The sequence below is a fragment of the Anser brachyrhynchus genome (genome assembly GCF_964034855.1).
Source record: "Anser brachyrhynchus genome assembly, chromosome: 4".
In the NCBI taxonomy this organism is placed as follows: Eukaryota; Metazoa; Chordata; class Aves; order Anseriformes; family Anatidae; genus Anser; species Anser brachyrhynchus.
The window spans coordinates 27,359,453-27,386,058 of NC_137698.1; the positions used below are offsets into that span (position 1 = coordinate 27,359,453).

General features: G+C 39.5%; 1 protein-coding gene across 8 annotated transcripts in view; it reads left to right on the forward strand.

Moving 5' to 3' along the window:
• The first annotated feature begins 90 nt into the window (after window positions 1–90).
• Window positions 91–26,606, forward strand: part of SH3RF1 (SH3 domain containing ring finger 1) — a 90,536-nt gene continuing 64,020 nt past the window's right edge. For 7 of the 8 annotated variants that reach the window (XM_080589031.1, XM_080589032.1, XM_080589033.1 and 4 more), the window contains exons 1-3: window positions 91–239; window positions 871–1,360; window positions 16,431–16,517. In XM_080589031.1, the coding sequence (XP_080445157.1) occupies window positions 974–1,360; window positions 16,431–16,517 (474 nt within the window). In that variant the 5' untranslated portion in view covers window positions 91–239; window positions 871–973. The remainder of the gene's footprint in view (window positions 240–870; window positions 1,361–16,430; window positions 16,518–26,606) is intronic. The other variant, XM_080589038.1, reaches the window with a different exon arrangement.

A 26,606-nucleotide genomic window follows, 5' to 3' on the forward strand; every position in this document is an offset into this window, starting at 1 on the left:
GGCGGCTCACACCGAGCCGGGCCGGGCTGGGGGCCGCCCTCCCCGCCGCCCTCCCCTCGGCCTCGGCGGGGCGGTGCCGCCCCCCGCGTCAGCCCTGCGCGGCGGGGCGGGGAAGGGAGAGGAGGGAAGGGAAGGCGAGGGAGGGGACGGCAGCCTTGGCGCTGCCGCGGCGGGAGAGGCACCGGTGGCGGCTCCCGGGAACAAAGCGGGGCCCCTGGGGCCGGCGGCGGCGCCCCACGGTGAGGCACGGGCTCGGGGGGGCGCTGGGTCCGCCGGCGGGGCGGGGGGGGGCGGTGGGTCGCCCCCCGCCATGGGGCCGTGACAGACGCGGGCGGCTGCCGTACCCGCTCCTGGGGCGGGGGTGTGGGGGGGGAAGAATCCAAATTTCTAATTTTTTTTTAAATATATTCTTTTTTTTTTCGGCCCGAGCTGCGGTTTAAGGACCTCCGCCTTTTCCTCGTGGCAAAAAAAGGAAAAAAAAAAAAAAGCTTCTGGCAGATAAACGCCCGGGGGTACAGATGTGAGAGGCGAGAGCCGTGAAAAACGAGCGTTGTTCGTGTGGTGCGGGGCAGCTCCCGTGTGGGAGCGAGCTGAGGGCACGGCTGCGGGGAATAAAAGTGCTCGAGAACTTGGATTTAAAACCCCTAGCCCTCCTTATTTATTACAATACTTCAAGTAAACAGATACGTGAATGTACATCACGACTATTACTTATTGCTGTTGTGATTTTTCTCCCATCTGTTGAAAGCTGAACGCTGAATTAAAGTAGACGTGTTTTATTTTGCGCCTTGTAGGAATATCTCCAGATGAAATAGTCCCAGTGACTCTTTTCTCAGCTTCCTAATGCCTTTTTCCCTCAAAACATTTCAGAGCACGGCCAGGAGAGGAATGGATGTAACATGATAGCCTTGGAGCGCTCAAAACACCCAAATTCTGCGAAGATTTGTTTTTTCGGTTAAGTGATACGAAGAAAATGGATGAATCAGCTCTGCTGGATCTGCTGGAGTGCCCTGTGTGCCTAGAGCGCCTTGATGCTTCTGCCAAAGTCCTGCCCTGCCAGCACACCTTCTGCAAGCGCTGTCTGCTGGGCATCGTCAGCTCTCGAAATGAGCTTCGGTGCCCCGAGTGCAGGACTTTGGTGGACTGCGGCGTCGATGAGCTCCCCAGTAATATTTTGCTTGTCAGACTACTGGATGGCATCAAGCAGAGGCCTCGGAAACCTGGCACCGGCGGTGGGACGGGTGGCACAAACGCTTTAAGGGTCCCGATTACCACTGTTGCTAGTTGTGGCTCGAAGGAGCTGCCGAGCTCGCAAGTTGGACAGCAGCAAAGGGTGCAAGCGCGGAGCCCTCCTGTTCGGGTGAGTACCGAGTCCTGTTGCCATCTCTTCCCTCGCTGGTTCAAAACAGTTGATGTCCCTTGCTTCAGGATAAGGGCAGGCAGTAAGTATGGCAAAACGAGTTATTCTGGAGAATTGTGGATGTCTAGCAGACACACATTAGTATTCTTATCAGTATTGGTTTACTGCTATGTAAATACCAATAAGCTAGGGATAATACTTTCTTATTAGAGACTCTATTTTGTTTCCTGCACTTTCTGTAATGATTCTAATTATCAGTAAACTTCCTCTAGATATAGTGAATGTTAAACATGAGCAAGGAAGTTATGTTCTTGTTGAAGTCAATGAAAGTTTGTTTATACTTTCAGTCCTCGCCCTTTACTTTGAAGAAAAAATAAAATTATTCTTTTGAAGTGATTAGAAAATCCACGTGCTGTGATAGGAAAACATTCTTATGTCTGTGCTCATGTTCCTTCCTGGGATCCATGCAACCTGTAGACTCCACTGTGCTTTATAATCATTTATGATGATCTATTCTAGAGCCCTTATCAGGAAATACCAGTTTATGAGATGACTGACCTTTCTTTGTTTTGTCTACTGACAAGGTAGATTGGCTTCTCTAAAAGATCTTGCTGCCCATTTAGGATTCTTGCCTCTTTTGAATTCCTGCATGAAAATTAAACAAAATTACAAAATGACTTAGGATGTTTCTCTAAACCTCACAAGAAGAAAATCATAAGTTCCAAGGAGAGGGCTTAAATGTGCATTTGACAAGACTAGTCTTTATTTTAAGATATACCTGAATGGTAAGTAAACTAAATCAAATGAAGGAAACCTTATGCTTATTCGTCTTGAGAAGTATTTATATGTTTAGAATCTGTCTCAAACATCTTAGATACGCATCTTAAGTTCGCATTGTTTTCTCTGCTTGGTAATCTCATTAGGTTCTTTTCTCTAGAATAAATAAATAATGATAATGCCACATCCTGTTAATGAGTTTTGTTCTGTGTATATATACTGATTGGTAAGGGGGGGAGATGATGTATTTTTTCTTCTTCCAGAAGGTAAACCATAAAAAAAAAAAATCCTGTAAGGAAGCTTCAGTATCAGAAACTGTCCTGTCATTTCCAGAATCTTAAGGAGTTTGCTATGATATCTTGCATTTGCAAAAGCCCTTCCTTTTGAAGCAAAGCAAAATGTTCATGTAACTTAATTATTTATGATCGTGTAGACCTCTGTAAATAACTTCGTATTTTCAGAGACTGCTTCTCCTTCAGAAAGGCTGCTGGTGTACCAATGTACTGCATATGTGAATGAGCGCACTTTGGAGTTTCTCAAAGTCTTATTAGAAAAATTATGAAACAGAATATGAAATATTATCTCTCTTTTTAAAAATGTTCCACAATATCCTGTTGTACAACATTTGCATTTCCAGATGTTGTACAGAGTGGAAAGTGATAACATATGGAATGTTGCCTCAATTCATTAGCTCTGTTATACCACGTGCCGTTAAGATTGTGACCATGTGGATTCCTCATGCAGTTAACTGATACTTGGTGTATATTAGGGGTAGACGTCAGCATTTTACAGAAAGTCTGAATACATCGTTGTTTCTGGGGTTTCCAAGTTGTGTAGGGTAACACAGGCATTCTCCTGTCTTCTTTCCTTTGGGAGACAGGGAAAGATGATCTTCTCATCTTTTGTTTGTCTTGTCCAGAGTCTTTTTTACTAGGAAGCCAGTACTTTGAAGAACATGAGCCTACTCTCAGGGATAAGAATGGAGAGATAAGAACAATTTTTCCCTTTTCTATATGAAAAGGGTTTATGAAAACATGTTCAGAAAACAAAATGCCAATTGAATGGGCAACGTTGAAGTGAATGCCCTGTTTGTTTCGTTAACTACACCTTAAAGATGGTTTCAAATATAGTTTCTCTCTGGGAGCTGGGAAGGAAAATCTGTTTCTAGATGAGTGGCAGAGTCAGATTTCCTAAACTAATTTTGTTGAAGGGAAACAATGAAGGGGAATAAATGAAAGTTGCTGTTACATTAAATGAAGTGAATGTGGATGAAGGCTGTCAAGTCATAAACATTCTGTTATACCCTGAAGTAATACTAAACTCATAAATGCCCTTTCAGAGGATGCCATAATTTTCAGACAAGGTTAATTCAGCATGTACTGCAGCGTGATTTCCTGAACTGTATCAATGACTATGAAACTGCCAGCCGTGTTATTTCAGGGTACTACCTATATTGCCTTCTCTGTGTGTACGTGGTGACATGTGGCAATAAACAAACAAACGGTTCCTTGTGTCTTAGAAGTAATGAAGCTGGGGGCTGGCGGGGATTAACGTGTCCTGCACCTTTTATCTCCCCCATTGCAGTAACCCTGTTTCTTTCTATAACTTGTATAGTCTCTCACCACTACAACTGCAATTGCTCACTGCAAGTTCTTAAACTCTTTATTTTCTGTTCTGTTTTGATGCAGAAAACCCTCCATACCTTTCCCTGGCTACCAGCTGGACAAAGGCAGCATAGTGCTGTACCTGATGGAAACTCTGTTTGCTGCCTGCCCAGCCCTTGTGCTCTGAGCAGCCAGCTTGCCTGGGAGAACAAATAATGGTTGAGCTCATGCTGCAGCTTTCCCTTTGGTGTGGATGCTAATTCACTACTTTTTTGTTTTAATTTTTTTTTGTGAAAACCTTCAGCTAGGTTGACAGTTTGGAAGAGCTGTCAGAACTGCAGCATGCTGTTAAATCAGCTTGGGTCTGGTCGTCAGGAGCAAGTTACTGGGCTCTGTTAAGGAAGGGGCTGTGTAATGACGTGAGCCTTCTTTCCTTAAAGAGAATGCATGAAAACTTGAGGGTGCTCGCTTTCAAATTTCTATTCTTACGTATCTTGTCCGTTCCACAAAGTATGTCAAGTGGGTATTATCTTAAGTTCCTTGTGGCAGTTTCACAAGGGTATGGTTATTGCAGGAGTCATAAGCTTAGCTGTGTGCATAAGTTAGGAAATGTTGAAGAATGTTCTAATTGATACATATTTAATTTTTTCTTCCCCCCTCTTGAATTTGTATGTGTCGAAGACATACAGATTCTGCTAGTTTCTTTATGGTCCAAGTAGTTTTGGAAGTTAGGGCTGTCTTCTTAGCAGAATCCAGAGTGGGGTTGTGTAGATAGCCTGAAATCTTATCGCTGTTGAGAATGTTTTGTTTTTCTTTTGTTTTCCATAATGTTTTCAGCTGTTTTCTGGACCAAGCGTAGGCCAGAAGAGATAAGTAAAGGATTCAAAGATTTTTTCTTTTCCAATAGGAAAAGTGTGAATAGCTCAAAAATTGGCCAAGCCTAATAGAGTTGATGCTTATGCTGAATGAGTGTTGATGGTGTAATTTGAGTATATTGTACTATATGGCAGTGAGAAATCTTATGGAGAAATCTTGCAGTGCAGACAATGGAAAAGTCCTAAAGCTTTTTCTTTTTTTTTTGTTGTTTTGTTTTTAATCTGGAAAGCCAAGACTTCCTCACTTGAAAGTCTCCTTGAAAGGAGAAGGTAGAGGAACATTACAGGCTAGTAGCAGATGCTCATTCATATGTTTGTGGGAGCTTTCTCACTGCTTTAATAAATTCTAGCTCTGTGCATTCCTAAAACATCTTCCGTTCAGAACCACCAATGTCTCAGATGTTTGCAATAAATTCTTTTAAACTGAGGAGAAAAGGAAAATCCACAAACAGAAGCTTGTTCCCTGGGTTTCTACTAATGCTGAGCTGTGTTGTATTGCATTGTAAACCCCCACTTCCATTCTCAGGCTGGTGCAACCCAGGAAAGTAGCAGCAAAATTTTAAAGTCCTGTTTTTGTACTGCTCCAGCTGCAGTGGTCATTTGCTGTCCAGTAGGCTTTCTTGAGAACTGCTGGAGCAGCTTTAATGCCAAGAAGGAAAAAAGATGGATCTAGGTCCTCTTTTCCCAGCAGTGATATTTGAACTCAACACCCAAGGTGATTGGATCAAGTGTTTAATTGGGCTCTGAACAAGAGCTGGTGCCTAGAAATGTCATGTTGGTAAACATCTGCTGGTCAGGTACTCTTAGGAGAGGCCCGTTTTGTGATGATAGATCAGGCTATAAAGTATGCTGCTTCACAAAAAACACTGCTGTGGAAACGTGCTGCTAAGGCCGTTAGTTTCATGATGGGTATTTGTGCTCATAGGTTAGAAAATCATTACCTGATGATACCTGATATTGAAGACTGTATTTGCACAATTTGCTTCTTCCTTTATCTTTTTTACAAGTCCATTTTTTTGTTGTCTGTTCAGTTCTAATTATGCATTCCTGCGTGTATTCTTTCTTGTAAAGGCAAGGAGCAGCAAGGTGCAGCTTCTCAAATTAAGAGCTTTCATATGCTGAATGCGGAGGTAGGCACCTGTTTGTATTCAGGAGCGATCATTAGAAAATGTTTTGAATTATCTCTAAATGATGTATATGCTCTTTTAGTTCCTCTCACGCTTTTTGAAATAACAGATTCTGGTTTTACATCTACAATTGTTTGTACAATTTTAATCACCCCTCTGTAACACTCTTGTATCCTATGTTAAGCTAGATATATTTATCATCGCCATTAAATTTTAAAAGGAAAACAGACCGCCTCTCATGGCGTTAATGTGTTTCCTCTGGCAGATAACTAATTAAGTAAAGAGGAGGCTAAGCAATGGGAAGAATTGTCTCTGCATCTAAAGACACGGTTGTAGGATTCAGGGCTTCCGGGCTTGGTTCCTGGCTCTGCCACAGACCTCTATTATAACCTTGCACAGAGTCATGCAGAGGTCTTTGTGCCTGCTTCCCATCTGCAGATATGACTGATAGTACCTCCTTTGTCTGACGTGCTGGTTAAACTGTGTACTCTTCAGGGCATGGATTGACTTTTTATTTTGGATGTATGTATGGTGTGTTTTACAATGGGTCCACAGTCTCGGCTGAGGTCAGTAGATAACCGCTGTTCACTCTTTAAATAGTTGACTTCCAGATCACTAAAGAGCTGTTCATAATCCATTTCCTGTAGCAGCGATGGGCCGGTGCCTAGTGCTGAGTTGTTAGAAAGATTTAATTTTGTCTTTGGATGTTTGATAGGCAGTCAAGTAAATGCCTCACTGAAGCAAAGCCAGACACTTAAAAATAGCTGGAAGCTGCTGTTGTGTTCTTCTCCGTGTCCGACTGGAAAACTTGTGTGTAGATTTGAGTGTGTTTTGAAAAGAGTGTGTCTGATGTGAGTGATGCTGGTAGTACTGAAATGCTTAATTCTGCACTTTGAACCTTGGTAGCAATCCTTCACTGCAAGCTAACAGTAATCTGCTTGGTGAAATAGGGAGAAACTAGTGTAATCCCTTTACTTAAAAAAAAAAAAAAAAATGGGTGTTGAAGTAGGTTTACTTAAAAACTAAAAAACCAGTTGCCAGTTCTGAAGTGTGGTACTTAATCCTTTTAACTTGGTTTTTGATGCCCTTTTATTTTTTTCATATTAGGGGAAGACGGTGCTGTGTAATGGCTTTGTTTTCAGGAGGAAGAGGGGACTCCCCATTTCCCTTCATTTCCTGGTTTAATATTAGTATTCTTCCATCTCTGTAGATTCGTTTAAAACAGCTTATAGAAATAAAATGGTGTCTTTCTCCACTGCAGTTTGCCAGTGGGTTACAGGTTACCTCTTTGATCGTTCAAGGAACTTAAACTTCTGCACAAAAAGCAAGTTTAAAGCCTGTATTTTTAATGGGCTCGTAAAGGGCACCAGTCTTTTTTGTGGGGAATAAAAATATATTTTTCTCCTAGTACCATAGGAATCAAATGCTAATCCAGTTGCTTTACAGAGGTGGTCTGGGGTCTGGTTAAAAAAAGTGACAACAGTGCTAATGCTGTGTTTCTCTCTGCATCGTGCCCAGCTTTTTGTGGTTGGAAAGCCGCTTGTTCAGTGGCTTAATAGGTGTAGTGTAAGGTAGGAGGAGCTGCGGAGGGTGATTATAATGGGGCTCAGCTAGAAATCCTTCTTTTCCCCTCTTTTACCTGAGTAAAATGGTTTTCAGATGGTATTTCTTCTTACCTGTGTTTCATGTGCACATAGGTACTGCAGAGAGCAGCAGGCCTGAAACCGCTGCTGTAACAATAAAACCGGGAACTCTCAGTGTTGAGATGGTTATCTTTCAGCAGAATTCCCTTTGCAGTGCCTTCTCCTTAGGATCTGCTTAGCACCTTCCTCAGTCTTTCCTTTGGCTCCGCTGTTGTCCTTTATTCAAATATGTCATCTCCTCTGATCTTATGTAGCGTACTACTTCCAAGGAAAAGGAAACATATCTTCCTTCCTTCTCATGTCGAACTTATCCTTGACTGTGTCAAACATAGGGCAATAAAATAAGTAATAAGAAAGAAAATGCCCTGTTTAAGTATCTGGACTGCAGAGACTCACGGTATTTATGACTATCTGCTAAATGAACGAAGAGCATAAGGCACAGGTTAGTACTGCTGTACTGGTTAGCTTCCTTCGGTTGTAAACACTTTTTTCTTCTTCCTCCTCCTTTAAATCACTGACTATATACATACTGTAGTGTGGATAAGAACATGTCTCAGTAATTCAAGCTGAAATATCATCTGGTCAGCTCTGTCCATACATGCACATTTTTCCTGTGTGCACAAAGGAAAGCGTGCGTCTGTTGTGTCTCAGTTCCAATCAGATGCCTCTCTGTTAGACAGAAAAGCTTCATCTCAGAAAATAAGTAGTGAATTCTTGGGTTGGTTGTATTACGTTAATTTCTTTGCATTTCTTTCCATATAACCAAACCAGGATCTTTTTAAGAGCAGCTTTTTGGACCAAGAATGCCTGCTTTGAGGTGAGGTGGGTTAATTTCAGGAAGTAAGCAGCCCTGAAGTGGGAGAATTGCACATTCGGAGAAAGTACTCTGATCTGCACTTGCTTCATTCCTCACCTTCCCAGCTCGTGAAGATCACTTCACCCTGTCTGACGTGCCTTAACAAACTAATAGATGCCTTGGCTCTGGCATGTGTTCAGAATACTGAAGAATGGCGATGTAGCGCGTATTATTTATAGATTTCCACCTTCCTATAGATTTGAGAGGGAAAAAGAAAACCTGTCTGACAGAAGAGCTTCAAAGATAGCTTCTTAGAGATGACGTGCCTGCTTTACGAGTGCTGTGCTGCAGTTTTGTGTAATTGGTGGACTTCAGTTATACTTCGATGTCTGCGGTCCGGAACTGAAGCCTTAAGGCAAGGAGGCAATAGTAATGTTATTTTAGAAGTCCTTTGTTCTCTTTTGGTTACCGATCTATCAAATGCTGGCCCGGCAGTGCTGGCAGTTGAAGATTATGTCTTGACAGAAGTCTCTTGGGCATAGCACTGTCTGTACAAACAAGATTTCGGTACAGAGGGGGAGATGGCAGCAGTCAGCTGTTTGATTGTCGGACAGCGGGGCTGGTCCTAGTTAGAGCCTTGCTGCACTGAGGTCCGTGCAGGTCCTCATCCCATCGATATTGCCAGGGCTGTACACAGCTTGGGCTTGAAGCCCCTAGCTGGTTTTGGTCAGCGCAGAGGCAAACTGTTAAGCCTTTTCTTCCTCTTCTGAATCCTCTTAAATGATAGGAAGTTGTCAGGACTCGGGAAGATGCTTTTCTAGAGCATCCACATAATCAGCTTCAATTTTCTTAGGGGTTCTCACTTACAAACTAACTTACATTCTGCTGTGTCTCTTCTATGAGTTAAGCTGTGAAACATTAGATGTTGCTGGGAGGGGATTAGACTGGGCAAGAGCTAAGGACATACTCCTTTCGGTTTGCACAGCTCTCTAGGGCATCTCTCTGGCTTCCTGGTTATAGTAATGAACACGAGGTGTACTTTCTGCCCGTGAAAGACAAGTCAGTCTGCATGGTACATGTACTTGTTTGGGCTCTGCAGTTGAAGGGAAAAAACAGACACCATTGCCGAAGTGTGTAGGAATCTGAGCCTGCTAGATATCTGAAAATGAGCTTTGGCACATATGAGCAATCCATTGTGGAAATCATTTACCCGTGTACCCTTAGAAGCTCATGACTGCCACTCATTTGACATTTCTTGTGACACTCAAGCATGTGATTTTATGATCCAAAGTCAAGTTTCTGTAGCATAGGAGTAAGAACTGTTCAGAATTTTAAGTAATGGAATTTCTTGTCTAGGTCTGCATGCCTACCTCATTTAGCCCTTGATTAATTTTCTTTCCATCTACATTGTAAGCACTTAAACTCTTAAGTATAAGAAACAGAACCCATGAGAATGTCTCTTCTCAAAATGGGTACACTATTGTCTTTGCCGCATGTTTGTGCGGTTTCTTTCACACAGTAATTTTGTGTGAAACGGGGCTGATATATTATGCCTTCCACATATAATTAGAAATATGGTGTAAATTTGTGGGTGTAGTGTTCTTTTTTTTTGCTTTTGAAATAAAAGTTCTGATATGTGGTTGAATTGTTCTTTTCATCTTTCACATCGGCATGATTCTTCAGAGCTGAATATAGGTTGTCCATTTTTACTTTTTTGTAAATGTACAAAGTATCATTTTACAATTTCTAGCTGAGAAGTATGCTATTAATCATAAATGCATTTTGATCAAAGGCAAGCATTTGAATGGTGCTTAAAAATTAATACAGATATCATTCTCCTCATCTCACAAGTGACTGAGTGCCACCAGTGTTGCACAGAACTTCAAATTTTCATTCAAAAATGAAAGGTAGGCATCAGTGAATGTTCTATTGAATTTCATAACAGCTGAAGCACTCAAACCCAACAACCTTAAGTCTGCAGTATGTTTTTGTTAATGAGTTTTGTTCATATCACTGGCATTTCAATAAGGTGAGGTAATTCTGTTCTCATTTTTATAAAGAAAAGATGTATATGTTACGTCTCCTGACTTTCTTTTCTCAGTACCTGAACTTTCAAAATAGACATGTACATTAAAAGCTTTTTGAAGAACTAAAGCACTGTTTTATCTTGTGTGAACTGCAATTCTACAAGACAAGCTTTTGAAAATCTCTGGTTACAGACTAAGATTACCCACTCCTACCCAACTTTCATGCCTCTGGATGAAAGAGAAGGAATGTAGTCTTGCACAGAGGTGTGAGAGGATTGATAATGAATAAATTGAAACAAGTATCTTCAATTATTCTCCATGAGCATGTTCTTAATTCTTTACGTTATAGTCTGCATTTTATCTATATCAAAAATCATCGAAAAACTGAGGCACTTTTGACTGATTTAAATGTTGAGATGAAAAGTATTGAGAGATAATCAGACGACAGTCTGTCTTGGCATACATAGGTCGTAGCTATTCTAGAAGCTTATTTTAAACAAATCCAGCAAGGATGAATTCAGTGTGCTTTGGTAACATGCCTTGTAGTAAAGATGAAGCTTTTATTCTGAAGCTCAGAGCTTGCTACAAGAAAATTAACTCGTCATGGGTCTTCACTTGTTTGTATGTGTGAGCTAGCAGGGCACTGACGTGGTCATCTTTTTCATGAGCAAGATAAAGATCTGAGAGGAGACTCTTAAACCTTATCCACACTGGCAGAGCTAAGCCATTTTCAAAACCTGTTTAATTTAACACAGTTTTAAATCCATAGCCTTATTAAGTTAACAAGCCTTCAGCCATGCCACCAGGTTCTGTAATCCTCTTAGATCTTCAGTCTAAGCAGGGCAGGGATAGTCAATAAGTAGATGAATAGATAATCTTTCAGAAGACATATAGGTCTTCCAGAAATAAGTGTTAATATCTACACTGGATTTGGAAAGGTTGGGAAATAATGATTTGGACTTATATTGAGTATAAGGCACACTACTACATTATCTACAACTAGAGGGAAAAGTTGAAAGAATTACCACTTTTTATTTTGTTAGGAGGAAAAAAAAACTGAAGTTTTCTCTTCTGTGCTTTCATTCCTGGTTTACAGCCCAATAAAATTAGGTTATATTTGAAATGTAGAATGGGGTAAACAAAAATAATAGTTTGTTTCATTGCCTTTGTGCATATGCAAATTGAAAGCTTCTTTGTGGTTGTTTTACAAGCTATCTTTGAAAATCTTTCAGACAATCAGTTCCATGGACCAGGATTTTAAAAGCATTAATGCAGATCTGTGGTATTGGGTAGCACTGCAGCCTGCACGTTACTTCTGTTCAGTTCTGGCTCTTCTAAGCATGTTGAACTTCAGCTGTGCCCATCTCTTGAACAAGCTTGCTGAGGTAGTAGAGCCAGAGGAAGGGGGCAAAAAAAAAAGCACAACAGTTTACACTGTAAGAAGTCAGCCTCACTGTAGCATCCATGCCAGACATGTTCACACAGCGTGGAAGTAGCAGCAGAGGAAGTGGATGTGGGGTGCAAGCCAGGGCTGGGAGATGCCAAGGGTGAACTTGCACTTGGAGAGCGTAGCATAAGAGCTAAGCACACAGGGAATGTGAGGCATGAAGGCAATCACTTATCTCATTGAAAAAATGGGGGAAGGCTTTGGGGAGGAGATGACTGGTAAGTGCAGAAATTTCAGTGGTGATGGGTGATAAAGACCAGAAAGATCAAGTATAATGGGGTGGAGTGATTGTGAATTATGATGAAAGGAAAGCTGTAGCAGTAGATTGAGAATACAACGATCAGCATGTTTGAGAAAAATAAAGGAGGAGGAAACTGGATCAAGCAAATGGCTCTTTGCTCACTGGAATTGAACTAGAGACCTGGTGAGGAGAGAGTGCTGGAGAACAGAAGTTTGAAGAGGTGGTCTGACGTTTGAGGAAGGTTTTGAAGAGCATCAAAATAGAAAAGCTGCTATAGAAGAGTTGAGTAGGTGAGAACAAGAAGAATTGTGTTGACTCACGTCATCTATATTTCACATATGTGTATTTAAATTTTAAAATACCATGTATTCTTAATTTTGATATATTGTGTCATCTGCTATGACATTTAGAATATTTCAGTTTCAAAATGGTTGAAGAACTTCCTGTATGAGCTGCGATTGATAGGGCTGTGAGGATTACTTAACATGTCTCTAAAGCACTTCGAGATTCTTCACAAGGTTAAGAAAAATAGCAATTGTATTAGTAATAAACTGTTCTCACAGTTCTTACAGGGCTAATAAAACCACAAATTTCAATCCTTCATTCAGTGATTATAGGAGAGAATACAGGAAGAGGTGGACTAGTATCCGAGGAATTGACTGGATTAGCATAACTTTTTTGTTTGTTTTTAGAAGAGATTTTCAAGGAGATTTTCAAGAGATTTTCAAGGATTTTCAAAGAGACTTTCAATAATAATAATAATAATAAAAGCTCGTTTCTGACTTCTGATTTGGTAGTGCTTTCTTTCACCCTCCTTCCATGTTTCCTTAGTCTTTTGTATCATCCTTTCACTTTGGGGAAGGAGGCAGAGTGGATTAAACTGGTAACAGAATGGGGCTTTCTGACTTGGGAGGCAGACCAAATTCTTCACTTAACAGGGTTGATATGGAAGTGGCATTGCCACTGTCACAGCGCGCTGACTTCATTGACTGAAAAGCCTGAGCTTTTACCAAACTTGTTACCGCACTTTTTTTTTTTTAAGAGAAGGAAGCTGATTTTTATTAAGGTAAATGAATTTGGGTGTCTTAGAGGCAGTGCTCTGTGAATGAAATAGCATTTGGTTTGTGCAGTCTTTTCATTTTGCAGTTTTTTTCCCCTTCTATTCAGCATACTAAGTTTATTAGAAGAAATCTGTCCGAAGTGGTCTTACATAAATACTTGCTGTATTTTTTTTTCTCTAGCTACAAGACCTTGTGAATTATAAAGGCAGTATTGAACTTTGTTATTAAAATATACATTGGAAATTATACTGTTGGAATACAGAGGAGTGTTAATGGCTTCCATGAAAACAGATCTGGTAAAAATTAACAAACGTAGTAGATATCCTTCACTAAAGGGATGCTGGTCTTAGAGTTTCTGTGGTAGCTGAAACAATAGCAGCTGCTGCTCAGGCAATGCTGATCAGCCTAGTAAGTCCGGAACGGGGGAAAATACCCTATGAGGACTGGTAAAACTGACCATAAAGATACCAGGGCTGGGTCATTGATTAGTGCCTGAGGGAGAAAAGAAAAGATTTATCTGGGGGGGGGGGGGGTGGGGGTGGGGGTGGGAAGAGCAGTGGTGAGCATGAACCAGAAAGGCAACAGAGAAAGCTCCAGAGAGCGCGGGGCTTGCTGGCTAAGCCTAGCAAGTGTAAGGTATGCGTGCTGCTGTTCGGTCGAGTTGTTCTCAGGGAATCGTGATTTTTATGCATGTTCTTGGTAAACAGTGTATTACATTCTCATTTTGTCTTTCTAAGACAACTTCTGGAGGTTAGCCAGCAAGGACCTACAAACACTGGCTAGCCATTCAGGTCTAGGGGTAATAAATACTTTGCATTTATCTCTATGCTTTTTGTTTTTCTCTGCATGCAGTGTTTTTAAAAGGCACTGGAACAAGCAGGAGTGGATATGGAAGTCCTGTGTTTTTTCTGTTTTGTCATTGTGTCAGTAAGCATTAAATCTGCCTTAAATGAATCACCTTAATCAAGGTAATTCAATCTTTGGTTCGGTATTTAACTTCCCATGAAGATTTATGCTGGTGATCGTAGTAGCTTAGTTACGTGGACTTTCAGTGTCTCTTTTTGCAGCTGAAGTTGTTCCACTCTGGGAAAATAAAACATCCACTGGAAAAAGGATTAAAACCCAACTGTCCGCATCCCAAGCGAGCGCTTGGGTCGTTAAGCCAGAGAATTGTTTTGTTGTTCCTTTCAGTGCTGTAAGAGAGGTTAAGGGAAATCCGTGGTGAGATGCACGCTCACAGTAGTTTGTACAATTGTCCTGGGGAGAAGAGGAGCTGAACCTGAGGTCTCCACATCCTCGTGAGTGCATGAATCCTTCTCCTTCCTGGGTGAAGGAGAAAGGATTGCAGGTACAATTGACAGTCTGTATGGAAATAGCCTTTTTTTTGGGGGGGGGGGGTGGGGGGTGGGGTAGGGAGGGAGATGAAATGATTCTGATCTTATATTTTGTCTAGAAAGGACAAAATTAAGTATGTCTTGAGGTGTAATTTTCCCCTAATTTTTGACTATCAAATGGGGATGCATCACTTGTTGTTTATGTTGATTTAGCTGTGAGAATTTTCTCATTTTCCTCTCTAATGTAAAGGTGAGATTAATTCAGGAGAAAATAGTTTGTTACTGACTTCTGTTTCTAAGGAGAAAATAGTATCTCTTGAAATAAACTTTCATATGTCGAAGCATATTTTTCTTTAAAGAAACTAATATTTCTGGAAGCATAAAGATTTTTTTCACTAGTTAATTCACCTTAAAAAAAGGCAGTTTTAGAAGCACATATAACTTTGAATAGCTACATCTCTATCATCTCATGAGAATTATTGATTTTGAAAGAAAAACAGCAAAAATAGTAATTTTAGTGTAATTTTATTCCTTTAAAAATAATAACCTGCAAATTGCATTGAGATACATGTGGACCTCAGTTTTTCATACGACCTTGTACAGTGTATCTAGCCTTTTGCTCTTTCCAATTCAATTTTTTTCCTTATAAGAAATTAGTGATTAATCTTCTTTCTAGGTGGTAGAAAAAATAAGTAAGTTTTCCAAGTTTTAGGTTGTCATGCAAACTGTTTGAAACCCTAAGTAATGAATCTGTATTTAAAATGAATCACTAAGCCATATAATACTATAATATTCTTTTGTGTCCTTTTTAGAAAAGCAAAATAGAACCACGGTCTTCTACCTCCTAGGCAAGGGAACAACAGAGGCTGTACAAATGTAGTATTACTGAGAACTAGAAGTGCATACTCACCTTTCTGCTCTAGATGAAGTGTAACTCTCCTGCTTTACACATGCATATGACGCCATAAAAACCCCTGTAATATGCTGTATAAAGGGCTGGCACTAGAAAACTGAGCTGCTGTTTTGTAGAGATCATCCCTTTGTTCTCTTTTTCGTATTCTTCATTTACTCTATGCAATAGAGTAATTTGCATCGTTTCAAATAAAAAGCAAAATTGGGATTTTGATGGGTGTATTTCAGTTTGTCTCATATACATACTTCTTATGTATTGTTTGATTTTTTTTCTTTTAATGTACATTACTTTGAAGTATTGCTTGATCTTATTTTCTTAATCGCTCTTGTCTTCAAGGTGCTACAGTGGTGATTGTCTTACCAAACTCGTTCCTGTTTGTGTTGGTGTCAACCTTTTCCTATCACTCTGAACTGAGAAGCGTGGTCACCAAGCAGAGCATGCACAGAAAAGGCTGTTGGGCTGGCTTGGCACTCTGTGGTCTAATCTACTCAGGGATAATTAGTACAAGCATTACTGATCGTTCCAGCCAGGCTGCATTAACACCAAGTTTCTAAGAAATCTCTTGCGCCTAGTTTTGTTTCATTAGTATTGGCAGTGGTAGAAGCAGAGGAGTGTGCTGCCAAGGTTATTAGCAGTGTATGACCCGGGCTGTTTTCTCTTTTTTTGGGGCAGTGGGGGTGCTGAAAAAACCCACTGGAGTCCAGCTTGCATCACCACTCTGCTTTACATGCTGTTTAGACCAAGAGTGCCAATATTAGGAGGATAAATTCTTGCTGTCAGTGAAGTCATGCTGGAAACTTCTCTAAAGTGAGTTATCCTCGAATGGGCACTAAACGCGAAGCTGATCCACCGGCATTTTCCTCTGTGGTTTTAGTGCCTGGATATTTCAGTTCATAAAGATAACACCGAGTGAAGCGTGCCACCACATTATGTCGATACTGCTGCGACTATCAAAAACTAAATGTAGCCTCTAGCACTTTGACAGTAAAAGTTAGCTGTGCATCTCTCTCTTCATTTAATACATTGCTGAGATGAGAAAAAGCTGTATGAGAATAAGCAGTAAAGCCTTTGTTAGCATAGAGTTAATAGTAGTAGATTTAACGATAAGGCTCAATTAATGTAAGCCTGGCCCCACACTTGCTTTTGTTAAAATTCAATATGCTTCCCACAAGAACTATTGGTGGGAGATCTTAATTTAAATGCTATTTTCTGAAACTAATTTTAGGCGCGTCCTCTGCAGCAGACAGATGTTTATCGCACACGCCGTGGTGCCACAGAAACCTGCTGTTGCAGCCTTTTCCTCAGAGCTCAGGTAGGCTACGTCAAATCGGGTTCTCTGAGCACTTCAAACAACAACAGAAGCCCACCCAGGATTTCAGTGACTTGCGTACTTGCCAGAATACAGTGATCTTTTATCTTCAATTTGAGGACCTGTAGACCCGTTGGCTTCTGCTTCTTGGGGTGGGTGCTACCCCCCTACCTCTAGGCTGGAGAGTTGTAAGGAGTCCCCACCCTCTCTTTAGGTCATGCCCCAAAGAACAAATCTCATTTATTCCATTCCAAAAGATCAGTAAAAGAACAAACAAAAACCAACATGTACAGGGGCTACCTGGAAAAGGAGGGCTGCTATATATTTCTGATCCAAGAAGACCTGATATATTTAGTATTGTTTGATGAAAAATGCCTCTGAATCATCATGAGGGGTGGTATACTTTTTCTTAGTTTCTCAAAGGTAAAATGGAGGTTTGTAAACAGAAAAACTTAAAATCAGGTGCAACAGCACAGAACAGCCTTAGCTAAAGATCCTCTGTAGGCGGAGTACTTTGCTGGTTTATATGTGTGTATATATATCTCTATATATTAGGTCAAATGTAATCAAATCACTTTTATGTTAAGGTTTTCATTTACAGTGAGAAACGTATTTTTGTTGTTTTTTTAAAGGTTTTTATTTGTTTGTATTCTTTCCTTCTTAAAAACATGCTGATGACTTTAGAGGGCACCGTTTTAAGAAAACAAGCTGATTTCCCAAATGAAAATCAGTCTGATTAACTCAAATTGAAGGAGGAAGAAAAAGAGGTGCCAGCATTTTGATTGAGTGAACAAGAATTGCCTCCAATCACCTTACTGCCTTAATTTTGTAAGCTAACTTCTATTATCTGATCGACACTGCATTCAACAGTGACTTTGAGTTTCGGTGTTCAAAATTGACCTAAAATGTTGTATTTTTATGTAAACTTTAAGAAAAATCCACACAGGATAATAATGTTACGTAATATAATGTGAGATTAAGTACTCACTGGCAAAGAAGCAGCCCCATGCTACTGTTGGTATTCAGCTTCCTTACAAATCATGTGAGGGAGAAATCCCTTGAAAACAAAATCTGTTGCGCCAGAAGCTTTGAGAGCTTAGGGGAAGTAGAAGTAGAAGGGAAAATACAAATCTTCAAGCAAAATAACAAATTTCCTCAGATTTTCCTGTTCTTGTTAATCATGGTTTTAAAAATAGGGGGGTCATTGCGTTTTGATGCTACTGTTAGACCTAAGGTTATCTTTGTGCTGAAATTTTCCTGCCTTTTTATTTTAAGAAGCAGTTAAGAAAATACATTTGGGTGAAATAGAGATCTCTGTTCATGCCCTGTTGACAGAGGAAATAGTCTTTAGCTTTGGACAATGAGTACCTTTTAACTGCTGCTGCACACTGAGTGTTGGACAAACGGGGCAAAGGAGTTTTCAGTATGAGGTAAACAAAAAAAAACATAGGTATGTTTTGAGATTCTTTATAACATAGTTAATTTTCCTAGTGTAGAAAGTGTTTTTTTAGTAACATTTCTGACTTGGAGATGGCTTGGAAAATTACCGGGAAATGAATTATGAGCTATTCTGCAATTCCTGCCCTGAAATTATTCTGGGGTTTGGCAGTGATCAACTGTGTATTGCCTTCTCAATTTTGAATGGAATAGTCTCATTTATAAATTAAGATGTAGATGAAGGAACCTAAAACAACAGATTATATTGCAGTCCTAGGTGGTATGAAAATGAAGGAGCCGACAGATCCATCAAGATTCCAGGTCTGTTACATCTTATATGTGTCTCTTAAAAATGTGTGACTTCAACAGTAAGATTAGAAAAGCATTAATTTCTGCTGTGACAAATATTTCCTGTTTTCTTTAAGTAGAGTAAAGATACTGAAGAATACTTTCAGTGTACAGGTACTGTACACAACTGTTTAAAAGGCACGGTAAAGTATTACCAATTAAGAATTGCTATTTTCTTACTAGCAATTCACTTGGTGGATACATCATAGTAAGCTGTATTTCTTTCTAAAAGAGATGTTGCAAGTATCGCTAAGTTTCAGGGAGGAGAGGGACAAGAAATTCTGTTAGTTTCACTTAGGAATATATCTTCTTTTAACACTAGCCATTTTTTCCTGTTATTTTTTTCCCTGTTGATGATTTCTCCTTCCTAGTCATAGTTGTGAACAAGCATATTTGAACGGAGCAAAGGAAATTGGAATGAATCTGATTCACAAGTCCTGTAATCAGGATGCATTTCAAAAACTGAGTGGTATGCAACTTTCCTTCTCTGCTAAAACTTTATCGGAGTAGTTTATCTCACTGTCAACTGCGGTAGCTATAGCAAGCTGTGAAAATAAGGTGGTGTTTTCAGAGTTATGATTGAAGCCCATTATTTCCTTGCAGACAAATGACAGGTTGTATTAAAAAGCTGTATTCACTTCAGTGTGTGAATGTGCAAACACAGCAACGCTATCAGTATAGTCACAGGCAGTAGTCAGTGTATCCATACATTCATAAATATTGGTATATCTATGTGTTGAACCAATGTTAAATACGAGGTACCTCTTAATACATTATCTGTCCTCCAAACTTTTATTTCCTACTGTCTCAGCAGTTTTCTTCCATACTTTTGGTTTTATGGACTTGTGGGATCCTTCTGTAGTGGTTGGGAACTTTATACAGTTCTTTCTTCTAGTCTTCTTTCGCTGTTTGAGATGAGCAATATAGATGAATCATTATCTGCAATATACTTTTACTGTGGTAAGGTCAAGTACGACTACTGAATAAATGTGGTTTATTTGGGGGGCAAGTCACAAAATATTATGTCATGAAATAAGGTAGTTTTGTCTGTTTATCAGAAAACAAAAAAAAAATTTGATTTTGTGGGCAGGTGAAAAGAGAAATACCAAGCAAAGTCAATCTGTGGCCATTGCTGTGTCCAGGAAACTTTGAGGGTAGCTGTACAGCTTAGCTCTATTTATTTTCTGCTAAGGTTATTGCTTCTTTTTTGGGTTCTGTTTCTCAGTTTTCTTTCCTTTGCTGATTGACTCATATTTTTGAAAAGAAAGGCAAAAGAAATGTATTGCTTTGGGGAAAAATGATCAACTCCAATTGAATATGCTGTATGAGATGACCTTGTATGATGTCTTTAGAGTGAATCTAATAGTACAGCAATTCAGATTCATACTGTCAAGGTTGCTTCCTAGCCCAGCCATATGAAAATACAGCAGTCTGTGAATTAGGTAAAAATCTGGTTTTGCAAGAGGTAGTGTTCTACATAAGCTGTGGAGTTTTCTAGCTTTTTGTATTTTTGGCAGAGTTATACATTATGGAAAAGAAAAATGGGAATCACTTATAAAAACCTGAAAAGTACAGGGTGAATTCAGAAACTTCATTTTTTGCCCTCAATAGTAAAATGTGTTAATGAGCAGTATCTTGTAGTTAAGACTAACACAGATACTGCTAAGTTCCAGCTCTTAAATTGAATATATGACATTGGGCAAATCACTTAGTCTCTCTGGTGAGCTGATTCATGATCTTTGACAGGTTTATCTGAGGCAATTTAAACTGTTATCACTCCTGCCTTCTGCTGAAGGTTACTGACAAAGTCAGTTTAGGCTAATCTGCAGGTTATGAACTGTGCCTGCTGACGAGCTAGCATATGTGTGTTTTTTTTCTTTCCCTGTTGTCCTTGTCAAATGGGCAATAATCTTCAGCAAAGTGGAGTAGAAAATAGAGGCAGTAACATCTCAGATGCTGTAGATGTCTTCCAGAGACAGTGAAATAATCTTCAGTTCTTCAAATGCAAAATGAATTTAACACTTTTTTGCACTCTCGTGCTCTTTTAAAAAGTTTTATTCACTGCTTATTTACTTTGTACATAAGATTGCAGGGGTGTGTGTATGTGTGTGCAGAAATCTGCTGCTGCATTTAGATACTGGAATGATGTCACTTTTTAGTCTTGATTACTGAACTTGGTTATTTCTGACCTATCATTTTTCCTGGTAATAAGCAAGAATCCAGGTGCCATGAAAAAGAAATAGTACCTTTCTTTAGCTTATACAGTTAAATCTCTCAATTTCAGAATTCTATAGAGAGCTTGCTAAAATCAATTAATTTCGTTCATTAAATACATGAAATGTGCTTTCCTTTGTGCTAAATATTTAATTAATAAGGAAATTATTGCAATACCAGAAGTTCTTTATAGTACAGTTTTACATAAGGAGGTAGCTGTTACTGAAATTGAAAATTACTGATTGCAATAGACTTGCATTGCTAAAGCAAGATCACTAGGAGTAGCAAGTAGAGGTAGTACTGTTATTTCGGTACATGATTTTTTTCTAATTACATTGTGAGCCTTAATTTGAGTTTTTAAAATACTTCTTCAAGAAGCAAGTGGAATAAATCTGTTTTCTATTGAATATGCCATTCAGAAATCCCTGCGTATCTCATTCTGTTCTTAATGAAATGAACGTGTATAATTTGTATACTTATAAAACATTTTGTTCCTAGCACTTTTAGATCTTCTTTGTGGGTGTAATAGATAAGAAATCTCAAATGTGGAAGTACTGCATATTGATGGTGTTTATGCTAGAATATTGTGTGGTATTTTTCAGATGATATATCTTGCTCTTGAACTCTGTAACACAAGAAATTACTGTTGCTTACTCATAAATGAGTTTTTAACGATTGTATCTACATGCTGGTTGAAATGGAAATCATTGTACTGATGAAACAGAATGAACAGAAATTTCCCAATGGCAAGCAGAGTATTAAGAGAACATGTGCAAGTCTTGGCAAAATTGGTTACAAAACCCCTGTAGATTATAGCAATATAAATCAGATGTTTTTAGCATAAATTAGATTAACTGTATAGTGTGCTGTGTTTGTGGATGACTTTATTAATGCTTAAGTACTATTTTATACATTCAGTAAACAGAACGTGGTCTCTCTCTAACTCTAGCTGGGGGTATGTATATCACTTTATATACAGTTATATACACTTTATATATGTGGTTAAGCATTCGCTTCAGAAAGTTATAATTAAAGCTAGCATACGGTCTTGTCTTTCGCCTTTTTCACGTGTAGTCCATAATGACTTTCAATATGTCATCTTGCAGCAGGGTTTTTAAAACCTTGGATATACGTGTATTTTGTTTTACTCTCTTTAGATTGATAGAACCTTAATCAGTCATATGACAAGTACCTATAAATCACTACAGAGCATAAAGTGAATTTAGTGCCTTATAGATGTATACATAGATGTACATGAAAACATAGTTACCCAAGTTTCAACATAAAGCTTTAGTTATAATACATAATACGAAGGAGTTCCACTTGTCTGCCAGGTTAATTTCTTGTTTTTTGAGAATTTACCTGTCCAAATTTAACTTAGTAATGAGTGTTTCCTAACACACGTGGTAGATATGTATTTCTTTTACCTTAAAGGTTAACAAAAGGAAAAAAAAAATCAAACATGGAGTAGCTAGTTTGCTACTACTTGTGTACAAAAAGGATTTTTTCATTGGCATGTTTTTTTGTTTTTTTTTAAAGGCTAGATATTTTTAATTTAATCAGGATGATTTACCCACAGAGCTGGGTACTTGATTTTCACAGAATCACAGAATCGTCTAGGTTGGAAGAGACCTCCAAGATCATCTAGTCCAACCTCTGCCCTAACACTAACAAGTCCTCCACTAAACCATATCACTAAGGGCTATATCTAAACGTCTTTTAAAGACCTCCAGGGATGGCGACTCAACCACCTCCCTGGGCAGCCCATTCCAATGCCTAACAACCCTTTCAGTAAAGAAGTTCTTCCTAACATCCAACCTAAACCTCCCCTGGCACAACTTTAGCCCATTCCCCCTCGTCCTGTCACCAGGCATGTGGGAGAATAGACCAACCCCCACCTCTCTACAGCCTCCTTTAAGGTACCTATAGAGAGCGATAAGGTCGCCCCTGAGCCTCCTCTTCTCCAGGCTGAACAAGCCCAGCTCCCTCAGCCGCTCCTCGTAAGACTTGTTCTCCAGACCCCTCACCAGCTTCGTTGCCCTTCTCTGGACTTTCTCGAGCACCTCCATGCCCTTCTTGTAGCGAGGGGCCCGAAACTGAACACAGTACTCGAGGTGCAGCCTCACCAGAGCTGAGTACAGGGGCACAATCACCTCCCTAGACCTGCTGGCCACACTGCTTCTTATGCAAGCCAGGATGCTGTTGGCCTTCTTGGCCACCTGAGCACACTGCTGGCTCATATTCAGCCGACTATCAACCAATACTCCCAGGTCCTTCTCGGCCAGGCAGCTTTCCAGTCACTCATCTTCCAGCCTGTAGCGCTGCTTGGGGTTGTTACACCCCAGATGCAGATTTTGGGGTAGTTAGTTACTGCAATCTGGAGTTGAAATACAGAAATACTTAGAAATACTTAAATAGAATGGAAAGAATTGAAATGACCTATTGCATGCACTGTCGTGTTAGTTGTAAAAATTATATAATCTTTCCTAAAAGTCAGTATTTGCACTTTGTTTCAGTATGATGTTAAAGATGCTGTCACATTTTGCTTACACAAGCAATCGGAAAAAGCAGAAGAAATGTTAGGCCCTGTCGCAGCTAGTAACAATGAGACTGATAGAATTCAATGATTTTGTTATTCTTATTTGAAGTCTAACTATTAGCATCTCATGCTATTATGAATTACTTCAAACATTGAAGATAGGAATAGGAGCAAATGTTTTGGATTGCTCTAGGCAAATTTTTAAACCATGAGCTGTGGCATTCAATATTTTTGTTTAAAGCTGCAGTGTTTTTTAAGCTCCTCTGCTACTTGAGGTAAATTCTAAGTTGCTAAAATCAGGAGTTTTTGTATTCAATGAAAACTTTCAGCTATCCCTATCTTTGACTTTTTTTTTTTTTAAGTAAATTTGCTTTTGAATTTAAAAATGTTAAACCTGCATTTGATTTTTTTCTTCAGTTTAGCCTACGTTGAAACATGGAAAAAGTGTGCAGTTTGTGATCTGTGTGCCTTGTAATATTGTCTTGTCCTTCAAAAGGAGACTTGTTACTGAGGTTGGGAACTTCTAGCAGGCAGGTATGAAGTAGGTTGGTTTTATGGTTCTTATTTGAAGTTTCAATGTGTTAATTACTGTAAAGTGTACTGACAAAATACAGTTTATTTTTACTTCTGCCCACGGACATGATTCTCTCAGGAGGAAACTATATTGTTTGTAGTTCTTACAATCTAAAAATAAGTGCAGTTCAGTGAGAAGAAATCATGCTAAATAAGATGAATATTACCATTTGTCTGATGGATTGTGAATGTTACCTCACGTGTAGGATTGTGCAAACCCTGATCTGAAAATAAATTTATTTTTTTTTCTTTAGACTCATTTTTGATCAAGGGCAATTGCAACATGTAATCCATATCACTTGTAAAAGGAGTATTATTTAAAAGGAACTTAGTGCTCCCTAATCACCGTGCTGGAAGGACTACATTTTAATTTTTACTAGCTAGGCAGAATTATCTTTAGTTGGAGGAGAGGGAATAATTACCACCTGAACCTTCCTCCTACACATAATTTATACTGGTTTCCAGGCATTCATGCCTGCCTGCACCTAATCCCAAATGTTCACATATGCACATAAAACTTAAGACCGCAATTTTGCAACAGCCTTCTCTCTTCGTGTTGATCTGAAACAAAGCAACGCCCTCGAAGAGAGTGAGTTATGTTTTGTGTTGCAGTGTTAAGACGCTGAAGGGCTCTGGGGACCCAGAGCTTGCAGGGGAGCAGGTCGGTGGCAGCTCTGGGCCTTCCTCCTCTGAAGCGGCCATAGCTTTTCCTTGCTGCATCTGAAGTCTCAAAGCTGCTCTTATGTCAAATTTGGGGATTACGTAGGAGGCCATTTGAATTATTTTTTTCCCCCTAGAGACAGTAGTACAGATCCTTGTGTAGGAAGGGGAGTTGGTCCCCTGTGAGGGGCGCTGGTATTTGTTGCCCACTGGTTGCGGCCTGCTCTGGATGCCGCCATTAGCTTTGCCAGCAGGACGTGGCAAGCGTGGCCGTGCGACTCCCTGGTGCCTCTGCTGTGGGAACCGTCAGCCAGGTTATTAAATGGGATTGGACGACAAGAACAAACGGCAAAGAAGAAAAAGGATAAAGAGTGAAATACCGTGTTCAACACGCCAGCTCTCCTTTTGTACGAAAGGCCTCTGATTTCCACAGCAAGGAGTTTGAAGCGACATGGCAGTACGTCCCTGCGTGTATGATTTGACATCTTGTTTTACTCTTTCCACTGGCAGATTTCATGGCACGACACTGCAGGCTTTTAGAACTGTAGAACTACAAATAAAAGGAAAAGGAGAAACAAAGACTTCATTTTTCTTGCTAGCATGTAACACAGGCTCAGGGAGAAATATCCGGTGAACTAAAAGAAATGAAGAAACATTTTTCCCTCCAGGGTTGCTGGTTCACAGTAGATAGTTGTAATCTTGACTATTCAGTCTTCTCGTCTACATCCCCTAGACAACCTCCCCCCCCTTTTTTTCCTGCAGAGATATAAATTGTGCCTTTCTCACTGAACCTAGTTGTAGCTGTTAATGTGAACACTGTTGTCTTGTTAATAATAATTTTTTGTATCATTTTTGTAACAGTTATTCATAACTGTTTGCATGTAGTGCTTATTATTACAAAGGATTGTTCAAAAACTGGTTTTAATCCATCTATCCCCACTTTATGTATTTCTGAGAGTTAGGTTTGATTACCAAGGTATATTTTAATATGAAGAAGGTCTATGGAGTTAAAATTTTGAGTTTTTGCAGCTGACATGCTCCAGTAATGTTTGTATATTTTTATATTGTAAGGGTAATATCTTCACTACTCTTAGGCAAAGAGCTGTGGTCAAGGAAAATTGTGTTAGTCCACATTGCAGGCTGTGGAAATGCCATTACTATATACTAGCTGAGGAAATTGAAGGGCATTTTTATTTTTGACTCTTAAAAACAATTATTTTCAGGTAATTTTTCAAAGAAATTTTCAAGGAAACATAACGTACCTCTGTGATTTAAAAAAAAAAAAAAGTTCAATCTTTGCTAATAGTGGCTCAGCTGCATCAGTGCGTGAAGGAGGTGGGAGGTCTGCCTCTGTCCTTCGGTTTCAGTGTGTCTGAAGAAGCAATTGCAACAGTGCAAATATGTTGTGGAAACTCTTAGTGTAGGCAAAGGTTATTGCCTCTACTGAACAAGCTTCAAGTTCCTAAGGAAAGGTGTGATTACGTGAAGAATGCATGGAGGTTACTCAGGGTTGGCGGGGACATGACTGCCTTTTCCTTTATGAGCTAATATGTGATGAAATGTTGATGAAAATGTGGGAACAAAGAAAAAATATTGCAAGAGCCTTAAGAATAGCCTTAAATTTTGTATTTAAATGTGATATGTCACTGTGTCTAGAGTTAGTTTAGTAAGTCACTAACTATGGTTGCTTTTTGTAAATTTATGGTTAAAAACTTTGCAATGACATTGTAGTACAACTTGAAAATTTGTCTGGAAGCACTGTCTGAGGTCCCCAGGGTTTCCTCCCCCCTCCCCCCCCCCCCTTCAGCTGAGAGAGTAGATATGTACTCTTTTAAAGACCTGAACAAAAGTGGCAGGAAAAAGTAAGGCAATAATGAGTTGCAATGTGTTACAAAGGGATGAATGACATTCCTAAGGGAAACAAAGTAGGAGGGCAGGGCAGAGGTCATTTAAACGCTGGACAGTAGCAGCTATTGTCTGCTGGGAAAAATGAGGGCCAACAGAAAACATATTTCTTCTAAAGAGCCTATATTCCCTGTAATAACCATTCAGGGAAAACAAAACACGTTCTAACCTTCAGCATTCTCAGAGTGCTTCCTTCTGAGACTCGAGGCTTTTTACATGGCTGCAAAACTTACACCTATGCAGGAGGAAGTTAGTTAAATTTCAGCTGAGTAAATTTGTTTTTCTAATGCATCAGACTACGTGCTTTGAGAGATCAGAGTAGAGAATTGTGCATCTTCTAACTCATGTATTAAGAGTCCCTTTTTTGACTCTGGCCAAAACATGCTTCGTATTCAAATAACATAGTAGGTCTCTAT